This window comes from Wyeomyia smithii, chromosome 2 (genome assembly GCF_029784165.1).
Source record: "Wyeomyia smithii strain HCP4-BCI-WySm-NY-G18 chromosome 2, ASM2978416v1, whole genome shotgun sequence".
Classification (NCBI taxonomy): Eukaryota; Metazoa; Arthropoda; class Insecta; order Diptera; family Culicidae; genus Wyeomyia; species Wyeomyia smithii.
Genome location: NC_073695.1, coordinates 120,212,086 through 120,229,478, shown reverse-complemented (window position 1 = coordinate 120,229,478; position 17,393 = coordinate 120,212,086). Strand labels below are relative to the sequence as shown.

At 40.9% G+C, this 17,393-nt stretch overlaps 1 protein-coding gene across 20 annotated transcripts in view; it reads right to left on the bottom strand.

Annotated features, from left to right (window-relative positions):
• The window catches only part of LOC129722531 (CUGBP Elav-like family member 4), an 868,765-nt gene that overhangs the window by 11,885 nt on the left and 839,487 nt on the right, over positions 1 to 17,393 (bottom strand). For 18 of the 20 annotated variants that reach the window (XM_055676019.1, XM_055676017.1, XM_055676031.1 and 15 more), the window contains 3 exons: positions 5,910 to 5,987; positions 4,862 to 5,020; positions 39 to 203 (listed from right to left, as the gene is read on the bottom strand). In XM_055676019.1, the coding sequence (XP_055531994.1) occupies positions 76 to 203; positions 4,862 to 5,020; positions 5,910 to 5,987 (365 nt within the window). In that variant the 3' untranslated portion in view covers positions 39 to 75. The remainder of the gene's footprint in view (positions 1 to 38; positions 204 to 4,861; positions 5,021 to 5,909; positions 5,988 to 17,393) is intronic. The other 2 variants (XM_055676028.1, XM_055676030.1) reach the window with 1 other exon arrangement.

Sequence of the window (17,393 nt, the reverse complement as noted above, 5' to 3'; positions counted from 1 at the left end):
TGGCATTAGGGCCTTTGAAGGTTGAAATGTTTACTCACCAGAAGCACTTTTTAAAGCGCTTTTGATCTCTGATTGTTAATAGGGTCTATTGGCGTCTTTTGGTCTCTTCAGCTGAACTTTCAGTCTTTTCATACCAATCTGAAAACCGTTCATGGCTTGGATTGCAGCTTGAGCGCTGGCAGGATTGTCAAACGACACAAAACCTGTTATATGAGAAAAAAAAATTTTGTTGTTATCCGGAGATGTGGCTCACACATTGGTAATTTATTTGGTGTTAATGTTAATTAAGTTTGCGTATTCATTCGAGTGAAGCTTTTAGTTCAAATAATTCATCAGGTGATATTTGTTTTTGTACGGTATTTTTTCTTTACATTTCTTCTTCTAAACCATCAAATAAACATAAAATTCATGTTCCGAGGGAAAAATATATTTGCGCCTGGCGGGGTAATGAAAAACGTACCACCAAAACATAGTTACCAACGTTTTAGACCAATTTGATTACTCTCATTGGCGTTTGAAAGAGTTAAAGCTAAAACATCATTTTGACGAGGAGGTTGGTTCAAAAGTTGCGCAACAAAATGTGAACAGTTTGTAACTAATTGAATGGTTGGACTGAACATTTTGTGATGGTTTCTAGACATCAACTCGAAGGAGGATCGGCAAATCATTAAATTCATTCAAAAAGTTTCCATAATGCACTTCCTTGTCAGTTCTCCACTGGTTACCCCTCCATTTTTTCATCATGTACAAAAAACATGTAGGGGGGATGGGAGTAAGACGGACAGGGTGGGTAAGACGGACATGTGGCTTCTTCTAATGTTTAGCGATTTTTTTTGCAAAATTGCCTCGGCCACCTTTTCACCAAGTCAGTTGATAATTTATGAAGCACCCTTCTAATGTTTACATCTGTCAAATGTGCAAAAACTAATAAACTTTGAAAATAGGCTACGAGTTCGCGTGCGGATGTAATTTTTGATTGTCAGCAAATAAGATTTTTTCCCAGAATTTCTCACGTTTTTCTCCGGTGTTCATCCATTTTCCGGTTATTTAAAACATGGCTGACCTAAACGTGAAGAGATACAGATAGAGTATATTGTTATTGAAAAACTATGAGAGCTTTAAAATTTTGTGTGCTGGTGGGGTGAAACGGTCCACCACGTTTCACGTTTTGTTAATTCATAACATAAAAAAGTCTAACTCGTCGTTTATTGTTCATTTCCTTAAAATGTTTGTCTTACCAACACCACCTATCCGTTTCACCCGCACGCTAAAAAAACGGATTTTGCAATCAACTTTTTATTGTTTCAAAAAACATAGAATATGATTTTCAATCGCAAAACCAAATACTACGCATCAAAGTGCTTGCGTCAACCTTTAATGTAAGGGGTTTTGGTCCCAAAAAGTATGTTGTTCACATATAAAAAACCAGAAGTCACTTTCTTGGATTCTAAAATAGCATCTGACACCGGGTTTGAGTTTCCTAACGTAATACGGCTTGTTAAATTATCACTACCAGGTGCACCATAAATATTGCAACAAGAAACAGAGGACCGTTAACCATGCTTAGTTAGTGGAAACTTTTGAAATAAAAATAATTTAAAGCAAAAACAATTAAAAAACAACAACTCATTCAATGTGTCCTCCTTTAGCTCTGACCGTATGTCATTTTGGGGAATTTCCTTCCAGCAAAGAATTGAGCAACTTGGCTTTTTCAATTCGTCCAAACTTGTGTGTTTTCGTGAGCAGGACTATCTTTCTAACATACCCTTAATCGAGAAATCCATCACGTTAAGATCTGGCGAGTTTGGAGGCTTCTCATCTTTGGTGATGACAGAGGAAAAGTTGGACTTGGACCAGTCTTGAACGGTCTTCTTTGAGTGAGCCGGATTCTTCGTTTTACATTATGCTTTCTAAAAAACGGAAGTCAGGCGTCTCAAATAAAAAAAAGGTGCCAGAACTCGATATTTGGTCTCTGGATGACCTTCCGATTCCGAAAATTTTCATATGGTAGGGTATATAGTCGGTTTTCGTGAATTTCCTGAAAGCGAAGGTCACCATCTTGAATTTTAAAATGTCGTTAAACAACAATTTACGGTTTTTAGGTGTGACTCGTCCGAAAAATGACGTCGATCATCGACATTTAGTTTTTGGACGCCACCCCGATTGTATTCGATTTGGTGTTCGCAGAATTCTAGAAACCAGAAGTTGACATTTTGAACTCCAGAATGTTGTCAGACAACGATTTTCTGTTTTTACGCGTCGGCTTGGTTCCGGAATTGCCAATATTGATGGATTTGTGATCGTTTTCCACAGTTTAATACATCTCGTAAAAACCGCAAGTCGCCATCTTAGATTTAGAAATGGTGTCGAAAATCATGTTCCGGTTATTTTAGATTTAATTTTAACTCGTAGTCGGCAGCGAGGATAAAAAATTTGCTCTTAGTTTATGTGATTTTTTTTGTTAGGGAATACTTTATGTGATACTTTATAAAGTAAGACTATCTAGAATAATGAACTCCGCAAAACATTATTTTGTATTGTACCGTGCGTTTATTTGGCACAACTATGCGAACATAAAAACTGTTCCGGTCTCTGGACATCAAACTCAGGGCCATAAATCTTGACTTATTCATCAATCAAGACAGGAGTGTAACTCCCCCCCCCCCCCTTTTTTCCAATACGTCTATTACCTTTTTTGCCTAGTTTGTGGAAATCGATACAGGCATTCAAAACCTATGCTGGAGCGTACAGGGTGCTCAATAAGTTCTAATACAAGCTTTCATCGTTGTGTAGATGCGCAGCGTGTGCATTCTGTGTACAGTCGCCGTTCGATAACTGCAAGACTTTTAACATAAGGGTAACGCAACTGAACCTGAAACACTGCAATGCAGCTCAGCAGCTACTATACCAAGCAATAACTTAGTCACTGTCGGACATCGCCATCGTATCCGCATTCCTCCCGGAAACGGTAACTGAGTTGCGGATAAGTCCAGTGTGGCGGCCGTATGGACGACCAGCAGGCTCCTGGTTCAGGAGGATGTTTCCACCTCAAACGAAGGGTACGCGGTTGCCAAGGTGAACGGAGTGTTCTACTGCAGTGTCTATGCTCCGCCACGTTGGTCGACCAGCTCTTCATGGAGCTAACGGGCCTAACGCCGTTGGTGGTGGCGGGTGATTTCAACGCTTGGGCTGTTGAGTGGGGAAGTCGCACTACGATCCAGAGGGGTCAGATCCTGTTGGAGGCTTTGGCAAAGCTCAACTTTGATCTGGCCAACGTTAGGACCAAATGTACATTTAGCAGAAATGGTGCGGAGTCGATTATCGATGTGACGTTCTCCAGCCCAGGACTGATCACTAACTGGAGGGAAGACGATGGCTACACCAATAGCGATCACCAGTTGGTTTGCTATAGGGTAGAAAACAACGAGAGGCGGCAAGTGACGGGTAGAACCAACACTCACACCGTCCGCGGCTGGAAGACATCACATTTCGATGCCGAGGTATTCGAAAAAGCAATGGGAAGAGAGTGCAATGGAGGCAGTTGGCTCCGCCCGACTGCTGACCAACTAGTTGCCGTACTATCGCGGGCGTGAGACACCACCATGCCTAGGACCCGCCAACCTAGGAATGGGAAGCCACCGGCTTACTGGTGGGTCGATGCGATAGCGGACCTCCGCAGTGCGTGCCTCCGTGCAAGACGGAGGATGCAGCGTGCGCGAACAGACGAACAAAATATTGAGCGCCGCGCAGCATTCGGTTCTGCAAGATCGGCGCTAGAGAGTGCGATTAAGGCAAGCAAGAGGGCCTGCTTCGATAAATTGTGCGCGAGTGCCAATACGAACCCGTGGGGTAACGCCTATAAGATCGTAATGGCCAACACCAAAGGCGTGCTGGCGCCTGCAGAGCGATCACCAGCGATGCTGAAGCGTATCATCGGGGAACCCTTTCCACGCCACGAGCCTAGCCCTTGGCCTCCGGTAGTCGAATCTCACGTCCGACGTTCCAGTATCTCAGACATAGACCAGCGATGGTCGGACAACCTGCCGAACATCCAATCCGTGAGCGACGACAGCTGTGTCGAGATTGAGGGAGAGGTTAGGGTTACGAATGAGGAAGTCGTCGTGATCGCCAACTCCCTAAAGGTGAGTAAGGCACCGGGACCGGATGGAATCCCTAACCTGGCAATCAGGCTGGCGATTAAAACGGCCCCGGGGCTGCCTCGGGCAGTCATGCAGAGGTGCCTGGATGACTGCCTCTTCTCGGACAGGTGTTTGGGTTTGGGTTTTTTTGCGTTACGTAATTTATGGATGCTGCCTTATTTTTAAAATCTGGGACGGGATCCCGATGGACCAGGAGCGTGCCGCGTGCGATTTTTCGACAAATGTCTCTAGCTCGTCATTCAGCACAAAGGAGGGGGGGGGGTGCTTCTAGCTTATTTGTCGTAAAGGTTCTCAATAAACACTGCTTTAATGAAATTTGTTCAGGAAAGAATATCTTGTATTTTCCATTTTTTTTATCACATTTTTTTAAGAGAGTATGCGAACTTATTGAGCAATTTGTACATACATACGAAACTTGTTTTTGTGACTACGGAATTGTGTTTGTTATGTAACATCTCAAGTATGTTATTCAATGTTATAATGGTTGTCCCATAATTAAAGGAATGCTCTGTAATTTAAACTTTATTAAATCGGGCATAATGTTGAGGGAATATCAGTATGCTCTATAACCAAGGTAATTTAGAAAGCAGTGAAATTTCCACTTCTGTTATTAAATTTTGAAAGGTTCATCCGATAGATATAAAGTATAATCGTAGACTTTTATTTTATAGGATTTCGTTTAATTACATATGTAAACTTACCGAAACATTTGCTCTGATTCGTGGCTCGATCGATGAAGACTTTCGAACTTATCACAGTGCCGAATGGCATGAACATTTGCATCAGCTCACCGTCGCCAAACTCCTGGGGTAGATGGTAGATGAATAGATTGCAACCTTCCGGGCCTGATATGGAACAACCTGGGAGAAATACAGGGACGTCTTTCAGAAAAAATAATATTCGGCAGACTTGCCTCTTTCCGTTTCTTGCTATTTGTTAATATAAGACGTTTCTCATGCAAGCCGAAACATCTTATACTGCATGGTTAGGGAGCTAACCGTCAAGAATATTAACGGCGGAGTATTGTAAACATTACGAGGGATAGCTTTGGCTAGTAATAAAATATCAAAATAAAATTATCTAAAGCTATTTCAAAAATTAAAAACATTGATTGTCGTTTCTATTTTGTCAAACGTTATCTTAATACACGAAAATAAAAACATAAAAACAACATTTATCTGGAGGCATAATATTACAACACACAAAACCACCTTCAGGCTCCTTAAGTGCGTACACAAATTGAACGCAATGGGCTATACATAACCAGCACCATTAAAAGCTAACTTGTCGCAATGAATACGCGTGCATGTGTATGTGTGCATATTTTAAGCTGACAACCAATACCGACTAAACATTATTATTGCACTTTGGTCAGGTGCGTGTGTTGTTTTATTATGCAATAAATTGAACTGTTGATTTCAAACACGTTCCTGATAATCGAAATGTACTTGTCAATTAAAACGAAACATAGTTGTTATATTCGAGAACCATAAATGAAAAATGCTTATCAAAAAACTGAAAACAATTACAAAACACGAGAACAGAAACCACAAGATGCAGGAAAGTAACAGAACACAAAAATTTACACAATTCTACGATAAAGGTGGCGTCAATAGTTGTTCATGGTCCGAACCTACACAAAATGGCCCGGACAGAGGGAATCTGCAGGCTACTCTGTCAGAACCGACTTGTATCGAGTCTTGGTTGCAGATGCATGGTTTGTTGTTGTAGATTGTTGGCGATGCTTACCTTCACGTTGTGCTGGTGCAATGGCGGCTATTGGTTGTGGTATGGCTTGCGGAAATTGTCCGTATACGGCTGGGTAGGCTGTTAAATTTACAAATTTACAATCAAAAACAAATATACATCAACAACACACAATGAGAAAATAGAAAAAGGTGGGAAACGACGGAGGCGGACAGAGGGAGCCTGTATCTAGGTTTGGTGTTGGAGACGTTTAAGCATTTAAGAGCTACCAGCACTGTTTCAACATTTTAATTTTCTGTAATTGATCTATATCTGATTAGAAAGGGACGGGGGAAAGCTTTTTATTTGTTCTGGAATATGTTTGGTCTACCTGAATGGCAATGAAACATGTGGAGTATTATCAGGGGAAAAAAACGAAAGGATCCCGAACTAATGCTTAGGATACAGTCTGTTGGAAAGTTACTCTATATTTTATCCTGGTGTCGTAAATAATGCTTATAAGTTGAGATTCGACAATGGCAAATAACATGGGTTTACCAATTGCGAAAATCGAGAGGGTTGCGCTTCGAACCAGTCGAAATACGAGGGAGAGAAAATATTGCAACTATTTTTCATCGAAAAAAACAATTTATGGCATCACTTAATACGGGAATCGTCCTTGGCTGTTGTGGTATGCGGTGAACTGAAGAAAAAGTGTTTCAAGTATGGCGACCATTGATGTATGAATTCAACGTTCCTGTACGTACTTATAATTGTAGTGTTGAGTGTTAAATTATTATACTTCAGTTACGACGCTAGAAAAACTAATTAAAATGAAAAACGTTTATCCGTCTCGTTGCGTGACGTTGGAGAAAAATTTTAAATTCGTAAAAATTAGCACTAATTCATATGAATAAAGTACAGAAGTCTGAGATTAGCTCGATTTAAATAAAATACCAATAGAGGTTTTCCATCGGACCATACTCTCCAATATTTCTTTTGACTGCTTTATATTCAAAGTTCGGTAGAATAAGTTTTTTTATAAGTAAAAATTTGGATTTTTTCTCTAAGTATTGAATTTATTATTGATATGTTGAGAAATAGAAAATTGCAAGAAGGTGGAAAATTTTTTTAGTTTCAAAACCTACGTAAAATCTATGAGAACACGCTTATATCTTTTAGGTTTATTATTGTTTCACAAACAGCCTTATTACTCTTTCCGCGCAATCTATATTCGCCTTACAGAACAAAATTCACCACAGACAGTTTTTGAAGTGGTGTAAATTCAAGAGGAATAGGGTTTAAACGCACTAAGTTTCTATTAAAGATATATTTGAGAACTTGTATTGCAGGAGATAGAAGTTTATACGTGTAATCAACGAAAGATCTCTAGCATGTCTTACATGACTGACAAAATTGTACGTTAAATTGCTATTGCTGAAAAAACTTTCAAATTCTTATGTAGAGCATATACACCAAAGTTGAAGAAATTTTCAAGTGTCGCAATCAGGAACCTGCACCTGTTTTACATTAGTGCAGTATCTATCTTGTTTAATCTTTCAGGATGATTTTTCTATTAGAAACTAAAAATACCTAATAAGCAATATTTCAACAAAGTAATTGATCGAAAACGTTGATTGATATGAAATAATCTCACAATGCTGCTAAGCTAAACACAAAATCTTCACAAAAAAGTTTAAATAGTAAAATTTACCGTTTCACGAAAACATTTTTTTTTTAAATGTTGGTGCATAACGTCTTACATAGCTTGTAAATTAATCTCTTGGTTGAAAAATTATTGCAAAGCAACATAATACAAAGGCAAAACGAGAACTCTGATACTCATTATAGCGCAATCCTCAGGGAATAAAAATACAAAAACAAATCTTTTCTGCTTTATTTTAAAACGTCTCAAGTCAAACAGATAGAGTTAAAGATAACGATCATTCCCCCGCAGATGGAAGGCATGCAGCTTTACCTTGTTTTCTACTTCTCTATATCTAACTCACCACTGGCTTGGCTTCCTTTTGCCGTTAGGCAAGATTTATTTACCCCGATCGATATTATTATCTGGCTGTGTGAGCCTCGCCACTCGATTTGTTTTCAGCTTGTTTTCCACCAAGACCGGGAGACCATTTCTGAACCAATATTGGTTCTCTTTTGTACAAGAAGTTATGATCTTGTTTTTTTTTTTCTTGCTACTGTCTGCCCTAGTAGTAGAATAATTTGCCGACGTCGCCAGCCGCCGTCACCAACACGCGCTCGTTTATCATGGTTGACCGGTGCTGTATTATTATATACTATACGATAGTACTATTGGAGCTTCTAGCATATTGTCACCCTCGTGTTTTCTGTGCTAGTCCGAAGGTATATAGTTTCGCTATAGTTCTTCACGTGATGTGGTCCTAGGATTTTTATTTTTGCTTCCTCGTTTGCCTTTTCGAGTTCGCGTTCTGTTTACGGTTACGAATTTTCCATTTCATTTAACAATACTTTTAGGCAATTGGTTTTTACTAGGTGAATTATGCTTCTGGTAGACTACAGCTTATGGTCTTTGTTGGAGTTTGCGAATCGACTACTGCTTCATGGTTCACGGTATTTGGGAGCTGTTTTGTCTATTACCGCGGGTCGGTTCTGCTTGTTAAGTTTTTTTAAAGAAAATGTGTAGCATTTTATGCGCCAGATAAAATGTGCCGCAGTTTGTTGCAAAATTATGCGAATCTTTGTTATTGAGATATTTATGATTATGCTCTGTCCTCACCGAGAAATGGTGTTTACTTGACAACAGATAAAAAGTTTTTTCATTGAAAGGTACAGAACAAAATCGCATTTATAAAATCTTCAACTTTATCAATAAACTAAATCTAATTTGAGCAACCTTTCCGTGCTTTTAATGGGGAAAAAGCTTTTATACTCATATAAAAGATTTTCACCACGGTAAGGTATGGAACCAATTTTAAGCTGCTTATGCAGCCTCCCGTGCATTGAGACGAAATACTGGAAACGAGAAAACTGAAATGCATTTCTGCCCATAATTCAAAAATTGGCTAATATGCCATAGGCATCAAATCGAGAAAAATCATTCTGTGCCGAACACGCATCAGTATCGGACGTGTGATCGGTGATCGCTCCGATAGAATATAAAACAAAAGACGTGTGAACAAGTGTTGGCATTGTTTGCCTAATCGAGTGAAATAAATCCGGGTTCAAGGTCGCGCCTTTGTGCAACTGTTTCGCATCGTGACTACCAGCTGGTGCGTAAGCCGATTTGGCTGCTGGCTGAATTGTGCTACAGCAGTGGACGAGACACAAAAGAGGAAAAAGAAGAAGCCATCAGTTGACAGTGAGTTGTATCGCTGTGTGGAGTGATCTCACACCTGGCTCGCTGCTGGTGGCATTTTGGTGCTGCTGTATTGGTGCTGCTGGCTGTAACGGCTGCAACTTCGAACGATCGGACAACCAACCTTACTGGAAGGGAGAAGTAAAAGGTACGTGCTCTTGTCGGCGCTAGTGCGCTAGACTTAGCGGGATGGATGTAGATCCCTCGCCTCCCGCGCCACCATCCCCGAACCCCTCTGACCCTGACCCTTCTGTTACCCCCTCCCCTGTTCATTCTTCAGTCCCCCCTCGCCCCAGGCTTTACCCAGACGGAGCCCAGGGCAGCTATGCTGTCTATTTTCGGCCAAAGGCGGGACCGAAATCGAAACAGTTGAACCTCTTGCAGATTTCTAAAGACCTGACGAAGGAGTACAAGGGCGTGACCGAAATTTCCAAGGTCCGGCCTAACAAGCTACGTGTCGTGGTCAGTAACCTGAAAGAGGCCAACGATATAGCTTGCTCTGAGCTCTTCACACGCGAGTATCGCGTTTACATACCCGCACGAGACGTGGAGATCGACGGTGTCATAACCGATTCGAGTCTGTCCGTCGAGTGTATACTGGCAAGTGCCAAAGGGTGCTTTAAAAACAAAACCTGTCCCGATGTAAAGGTGCTCGACTGCAAGCAATTGCGGTCAGCATTGATGGCAAAACAGTATACACCCCGTCAGACTCGTTTCGAGTTACGTTCGCCGGGTCAGCGCTACCAAGCCACGTCTCGATCCACCGGGTTCGTCTCCCTGTGCGATTATATGTGCCTCACGTCATGAACTGCCTGAATTGTAAGCAGTTAGGACACACCGCCGCCTACTGCTGCAATAAGGCACGTTGTGGCAAGTGTGGGGAGAATCATGCGGATGATTCCTGCAGTAAAAATGCTGAAAAATGCATTCACTGTGGGGAGAGTCAGCATGAGCTCTCGACATGTGCGGTGTACATGCAGCGCAGGGATAAAATCAAGCGGTTTCTCAAAGAGCGTTCGAAGCGTTCTTACGCTGAGGTGCTGAAGAAGACCGTTACCACTTCTCCAATTACATCAAACCCTTATGATCTGTTGGCCTCTGATGAAACCGATTCTGACAATTCACCAGCGGGAACATCTTACGCCAATCCTGGGGAGTCTAGAAAGAGGAAATATATTTCCTCTCCTAAACTTCCCAGAAGAGGTCCTAAGATTTCTCAAAGTGTAATGAAAGTTACAAGCAAACCAAACAGTGCTGCGGAAAAACCGAAGCAAACTCCTCCTGGGCTTGCAAATTTAAAGTCCCAGAAGGAGTTCCCAGCACTGCCAGGAACATCTAAAACCCCAGTTGTTCCTTTTGCACATCCAGTTGATAAAACAAACTCTGGATTAGTGAAATTTTCTGACATTGTGGACTGGATTTTTGAAACTTTCAATGTACCCGATCCAATTAAAATTTTTCTTACAGCATTTCTCCCAACAGTTAGATCATTTTTGAAGCAGTTGACTGCCCAATGGCCCCTCCTTGCAGCGATTGTATCCTTCGATGCCTAATTCAACTGCGTATATGAAGGATTCTATCTCTGTCTTACAGTGGAATTGTAGAAGTATTTTACCAAAAAATGATTCGTTTAAAGTTTTGATAAATAAAAACAAATGCGATGCATTTTTCCTCTGTGAAACTTGGCTTACTTCAAATATTGATCTCAACTTCCATGATTTTAATATTATTCGCCTTGATCGAGACACCCCATATGGAGGAGTACTTTTAGGGATTAAAAAGTGCTATTCTTTCTATCGTATTAACCTCCCCTCGATTCCAGGCATCGAAGTTGTCGCATGTCAAATGACAATACAAGGTAAAGAGCTTTGTATTGCCTCAATATATATTCCTCCCAGAGCACAGGTTGGGCAACGGCTGCTCTTTGATTTAATAGAACTTCTTCCCTCGCCACGTTTGATTTTGGGAGACTTCATCTTCCCCTTACAATGATAACCGCTTCTCTTTAATCTATAACCTTTGCGATGACTTCGACATGACTATTTTAAACAACGGCGAAATGACACGTATCCCGAAACCTCCAGCGCGCCCAAGCGCTTTGGATCTATCCTTATGTTTGACGTCGCTACGGTTGGATTGCACATGGAAGGTAATCCTCGATCCTCACGGTAGCGACCATTTGCCTATTCTTATTTCAATTAATAACGGGTCAACTCGCATGCGACCAGTTGACATTCCGTATGACCTCACACGGAATGTCGATTGGAAGTTATACGAGGAAATGATTTCAAAAGCGGTCGATTCGATTCAACATCATCCACCACTTGAAGAATACAACCTCCTCGCGGGCTTGATTCTCGACGTCGCGTTGCAAGCCCAAACGAAGAAATATCCCGGCGTAACGATTAAAGAACGGCCTCCCACTCCGTGGTGGGACCAAGAGTGCTCCGATGTCTACACGCAAAGATCAGACGCGTTTTTGGCCTACCAGAAGTGAGGTATACCTGGCGATTATTTACGGTATTCGGAGCTTGATACCAAGCTTAAAAGCATGGCTAAAGCAAAGAAACGCGGATATTGGCGTCGGTTCGCGAACGAGACGTCGAGGGAGACATCGATGAGCACTCTTTGGAACACAGCCCGAAGAATGCGGAATCGCGTAGCCGTCAACGAAAGCGAGGAGTCTTCAAGTAGGTGGATATTTGATTTTGCCAGGAAAGTGTGGCTGGACTCTGTTCCTGAGCAAAATATTGTTCGTGATGCGTCTCCGGGCCACGACGCGATAGGATCACCTTTTACGATGGCAGAATTTTCAGTTGCCCTCCTGTCCTGTAACAATAACGCGCCTGGGTTAGATAGAATCAAATTCAACTTGTTGAAGAATCTACCCGGCAATGCCGAGAGGCGCTTGTTGAACTTGTTCAATAAGTTCCTGGAGCAAAACATTGTACCGCAGGATTGGAGGCAAGTGAAGGTGATCGCCATCCAAAAACCAGGGAAACCAGCTTCTGATCACAACTCTTATAGGCCGATTGCAATGCTATCCTGTATCCGGAAATTGATGGAAAAAATGATACTCCGTCGTTTAGACCATTGGGTCGAATCAAATGGCCTACTATCGGATACTCAATTTGGCTTCCGCCGTGCCAAAGGGACGAATGATTGTCTTGCGCTGCTTTCAACAGATATTCAGCTGGCGTATGCTCGCAAAGAACAAATGGCGTCTGCGTTCTTGGACAATCAGGGGGCTTTTGATTCCGTTTCTGTTGACATTCTTTCGGGCAAACTTCACCGACAAGGATTTTCTTCAATTTTTAACAATTTTTTGCACAATTTGTTGTCCGAAAAGCACATGCATTTTACGCACGGCGATTTGGCAACTTTTCGCATTAGCTACATGGGTCTTCCCCAGGGCTCATGTTTAAGCCCCCTTCTTTACAACTTTTATGTAAATGACATCGACGAATGTCTGGCAAATTCATGCACGATAAGACAACTTGCAGACGACAGTGTAATCTCTGTTACAGGAGCCAAAGCTGCCGATTTGCAAGGACCATTGCAAGATACCTTGGACAATTTGTCTGCTTGGGCTTTACAGCTAGGTATCGAATTCTCTCCGGAGAAGACTGAGATAGTAGTTTTTTCTAGGAAGCATGAACCTGCTTAGCTTCAAACACAATTATTGGGTAAAACGATTTCTCAGGTTTTGGTACACAAATATCTTGGTATCTGGTTCGACTCTAAAGGCACCTGGGGTTGTCACGTGAGGTATCTGATGAGAAAATGTCAACAAAGAGTGAATTTTCTTCGTACAATAACCGGACAATGGTGGGGAGCCCATCCAGGAGACCTTATAAGGCTTTACCAAACAACGATATTGTCTGTTATTGAATACGGGTGTTTCTGCTTCCGCTCCGCAGCAAACACACATCTGATCAAACTGGAGCGAATACAATATCGTTGTTTGCATGCAATCGACCCATACGATGAGTTTGGAGGTCTTAGCTGGAGTACTACCATTGAAAACCCGCTTTTGGAGCCTGTCTTCTCGTATTCTTATCAAATGTGAGGTCTTGAACCGTCCCGTGATTGAAAATTTTGAAAGGTTAATCGAACTTAATTCTCAAACCCGTTTTATGACATTGTATTTCAATCACATGTCCCAAAATATTAACCCTTCTTCGAATATTCCAAATCGTGTCGACTTATCAAATACTTCTGATTCTACTGTGTTTTTCGATACATCCATGATAGAAGAAACTCGTGGAATCCCGGATCATTTACGCGTGCAGCAGACCCCCAAAATTTTTTCCAATAAAAATCGAAACATCAACTGCGACAATATGTTCTACACTGACGGATCACTTCTTGATGGGTCCACTGGCTTCGGTATTTTCAATAACAATTTAACCGTCTCCCATAAGCTCGATAATCCTGCTTCTGTTTATGTCGCAGAATTGGCTGCAATTTCAGTATACCCTAGGGATTATCGAAAAAATGCCCACGGACCATTATTTCATCTTTACGGACAGTCTAAGTTCCATTGAGGCTCTCCGATCGATGAAAGATGTTAATCACTCTCCTTATTTCCTGTAGAAAATACGGGAACATCTGAGTGCTTTATCCGAAAAATCGTTTCAAATTACCTTAGCGTGGGTCCCTTCTCACTGCTCGATACCGGGCAATGAGAAAGCGGACTCTTTGGCTAAGGTGGGCGCAACAAACGGTGATATTTATGAAAGACCAATTGCTTTTAATGAATTTTTCGCACTTGTACGTCAGAATACGATCATCAGTTGGCAAAATGCTTGGTCCAGAGGGGAACTGGGAAGGTGGTTACATTCCATAATCCCTAAGGTGTCGACGAACCCATGGTTCAAGGGGTTGGATGTAGGTCGGGATTTCATTTGCGTGATGTCCCGGCTTATGTCCAATCACTATAGATTTGACGCGCATCTCCGTCGTGTTGGGCTCGGGGAGAGTGGTATCTGTGCCTGTGGTGAAGGTTATCACGACATAGAGCACGTTGTTTGGTCATGCCCTGTACACCGTGACGCCAGGTCTAGATTAATAGCTTCCCTGCAGGCCGAAGGTAGGCAGCCGGCTGTTCCTGTTCGTGATGTCTTGGCGAGCCGTGACCTATCCTACATGTCCCTTATATACGTTTTCCTGAAATCCATCCACGCCCCAGTTTAGTCCTATCCCCTTCCGCCTACATCCAACCAAACGACAAGAACACGTTAAGACCCCGGATCCGAAACAGCAATCAGACCCGCACGATACTCTCAAGGCCCGATGGAAACTACCCAATATGCCAGTCCGTAATATCTTGGCCCAGCAGCGGAACAAATTTAATATGCTGCTTACCTGTGACAATGAAAACCATCAAACAGCAAACCTGTGCTTTTAATGCAAAATATTCTAGCTTTAAGTTAGATTTAGTTTCAGCTCGTAGTCGGCAGCGAGGATAAAAAAGTTGCTTTTAGTTATTAAGATACTTTAGAAAGTAAGCTACCAGATATAATTGGCGCCGTTAAACATTGAATTGTATTTGTGCCGTGTCAAATAAACTATAGATGAAGAAAAAAAAAAAAAACAGTCACGCGTTTTGATCATTTCGCAACACAACAAATAACTTCTTGTTACATCAAATATTCTTCGTAAAAAAAGTCAAATTTGATGCAAGGGCCTTACGATCGCTTACCTGTCGCCAATAACCACCAGGCTCCGGAAGTCAGACGGAACAAAGTACAGTAATAATACACTGGTTTGTGAACATGCCACAGGTAGGAACATATTGGATATTAGCCAACTTCTCAATTATTTTGGATATTAGCCAAAATTGTTTCACATTTGCTGCCTTCCCTAATGCATGTTTTGACAATCAGCTTTCGTAGGGACCTTGTTTAGGGTGTTTACCACCACGAGGAACTGTTTTCTCGATTTTGGTAAAAATGGCATATTAGCCAATTTTTGCATTATGGGCCGATTTGTTCACTATCCGTTTCTCCGCCAGCAGTTATCTTAAGACCATAAAACTGATTTGGCAAACTTATATAATAATCAATTGAAGTTTCCCTTCCCAGTCAAGGTAGGTTATTTCAATCGCCCCAAATGAATTTTAAGCAGTTTGTCTCTATTTTGCTGGTTTTTTTTCAGCACCTAGAAAATGGCTGCAATTTAGGTTGATTTTTTCAAAATTGATATGTATTTAAAGATTTCTCGGCGATAGCCGACACTCCGGTTTTAATCAAAATTCAGGTGTTTTGAGTGCTTTACTGTTCTTCTAAGTGGCGTATAATATATATTTGGATCCACTTTATATTTGGTCGCAGTTTTCTATTTACTGTTGCGCCTCTAGTAGCGGTTACGAAAAAATAACGACAGTGCAGTGATGAGGAAAGTTTGTTTACATTGTGACGAAAGTTTCATCAAATTCGAGTCAGTGAATCAGAAGTTTTCGACGATGACGTCAGAGACGTGACAAAATTTTGCACACTCACGTTGAAAATCCGGCGTGGTCAGGTGCAAAAATTGGAAGTACCACCAATTCCCCAAATCAACTGTAAACAGTGTACTGGAAAGATTCAATTGAACTCTAACGCTGAATCGCACTGATCACAGCAACCGCAGAAGTGTAACGATTAACAATGAGACATAAATAGGGTAATGTATCATGATCCGACCAATTAAGACTATTTTCAAGGTACATCGCTTCTAATGTCACATTTTCACCATTAATATAACATGTAATCATGAATAATATATATTTATCGTAAAAGTCTATCTATCTAGTTTACAAAAATAACAATTTATAGCAAATCTGACGTAAATTCATTTAAATATATCGTTTTTCCTGACAATAGAATTTGTATCATGATCGGACCAGGGTGAATCATGATCGGACCAAAAAATGTATCATAATCGGACCAGTGTGCTTCTGAGACTTCAAGCGATTTTCCGCTTCGCGTGCTGGGCTTTACAAGCACGGGGTTTGGTTTGGGCTTGATAAATTAGATATTTTTTCGTGATTCTCAAACTATTATCAAACATTTTTCAAATTAATGCGAAAACGTCATGAATTATATTCGAGCTTCCAATACGGCAAATTTGCTTATTCAATTTGTGGGTGTTTTTTCGGTTGCAGTTTCTTTTTACCGATAACTCACTCCACCAGCACAATTTTGAGAAACGATGTATGACTAACTTGTAATCCCCAAGTAGTACAACAAATTTCCGAATATTGCAATGCTCTAACTTTTATACCTAAAGTGCGATATTCAGCTAATGGTACTTGTTACAGGAGTTACCTCACGCTGAAATATATTTCACTCTCACGCTCACTTCATTTTTTGAGACCTATTTCCGATTCCATCTAAAGTGAAGTGACAAAATTAGTTCCGTGAAGTGAGACTGACAGTGAAGTGAAAATGAGAGTGTGACAAGTGAAATAAGTTTCCCAGCACAAAAATTTCTAAGTCCCAGAAAGTCAATTTTTTCCAATAATTTTTTCTCGATAGAACACCAGATCTCGGCGTTTTACGCAAGTCTAAGATATTTGGTTTCAACAAAAATTTTCATATCGACAATTGCATGAACTTTGCCTTTCGTCATCAGTCGAAAAAGTGAGACTCAAAGCGGTCAATTTGAGGACTACTTCCTTAAGTTCGATTGAGTTGAAATTTTGTATGAGACCATTTTTCGGAAAGACGAAACTTTTAAGCCTTATCGCTAAATGAAATTCAAAGATTAGTTTTTTGCCTTACGTTTCCTTTGCCGCAGCTCAAAAAGTAGGCTCAAAGAGAGTCTTATTACCGAAAAATAACTTTGATATACATATTATTATTAGATCACAAATCAATCAATTTTTAAACCTTTCTCACCTTCGTGTAATCATTTTACCGTTCAAAAAAATCGTGCAAAAAATCCACGCTAAACGTCACATATAAGTTTTCATATATTTTAATTTATCACTCTCTCGTAAACTGTTCGAAAATTCGCGGGAAAAGTGCTACCTAAATAAGGATGACACTGAGTTATATTTTCCCTATTTGAAGCATAGTGGGCTATATATAGTGAAGTTTTAAATGGTTTTGCTTTAGTTTGCAAACCATTCGTCGTTTTTGAGAGGTTTTATTCTATAAAAAATAAGCTTCATCATTTATATTCAGTTCCAATCAATTGAACGTGAAATCCTTCATTGGGTA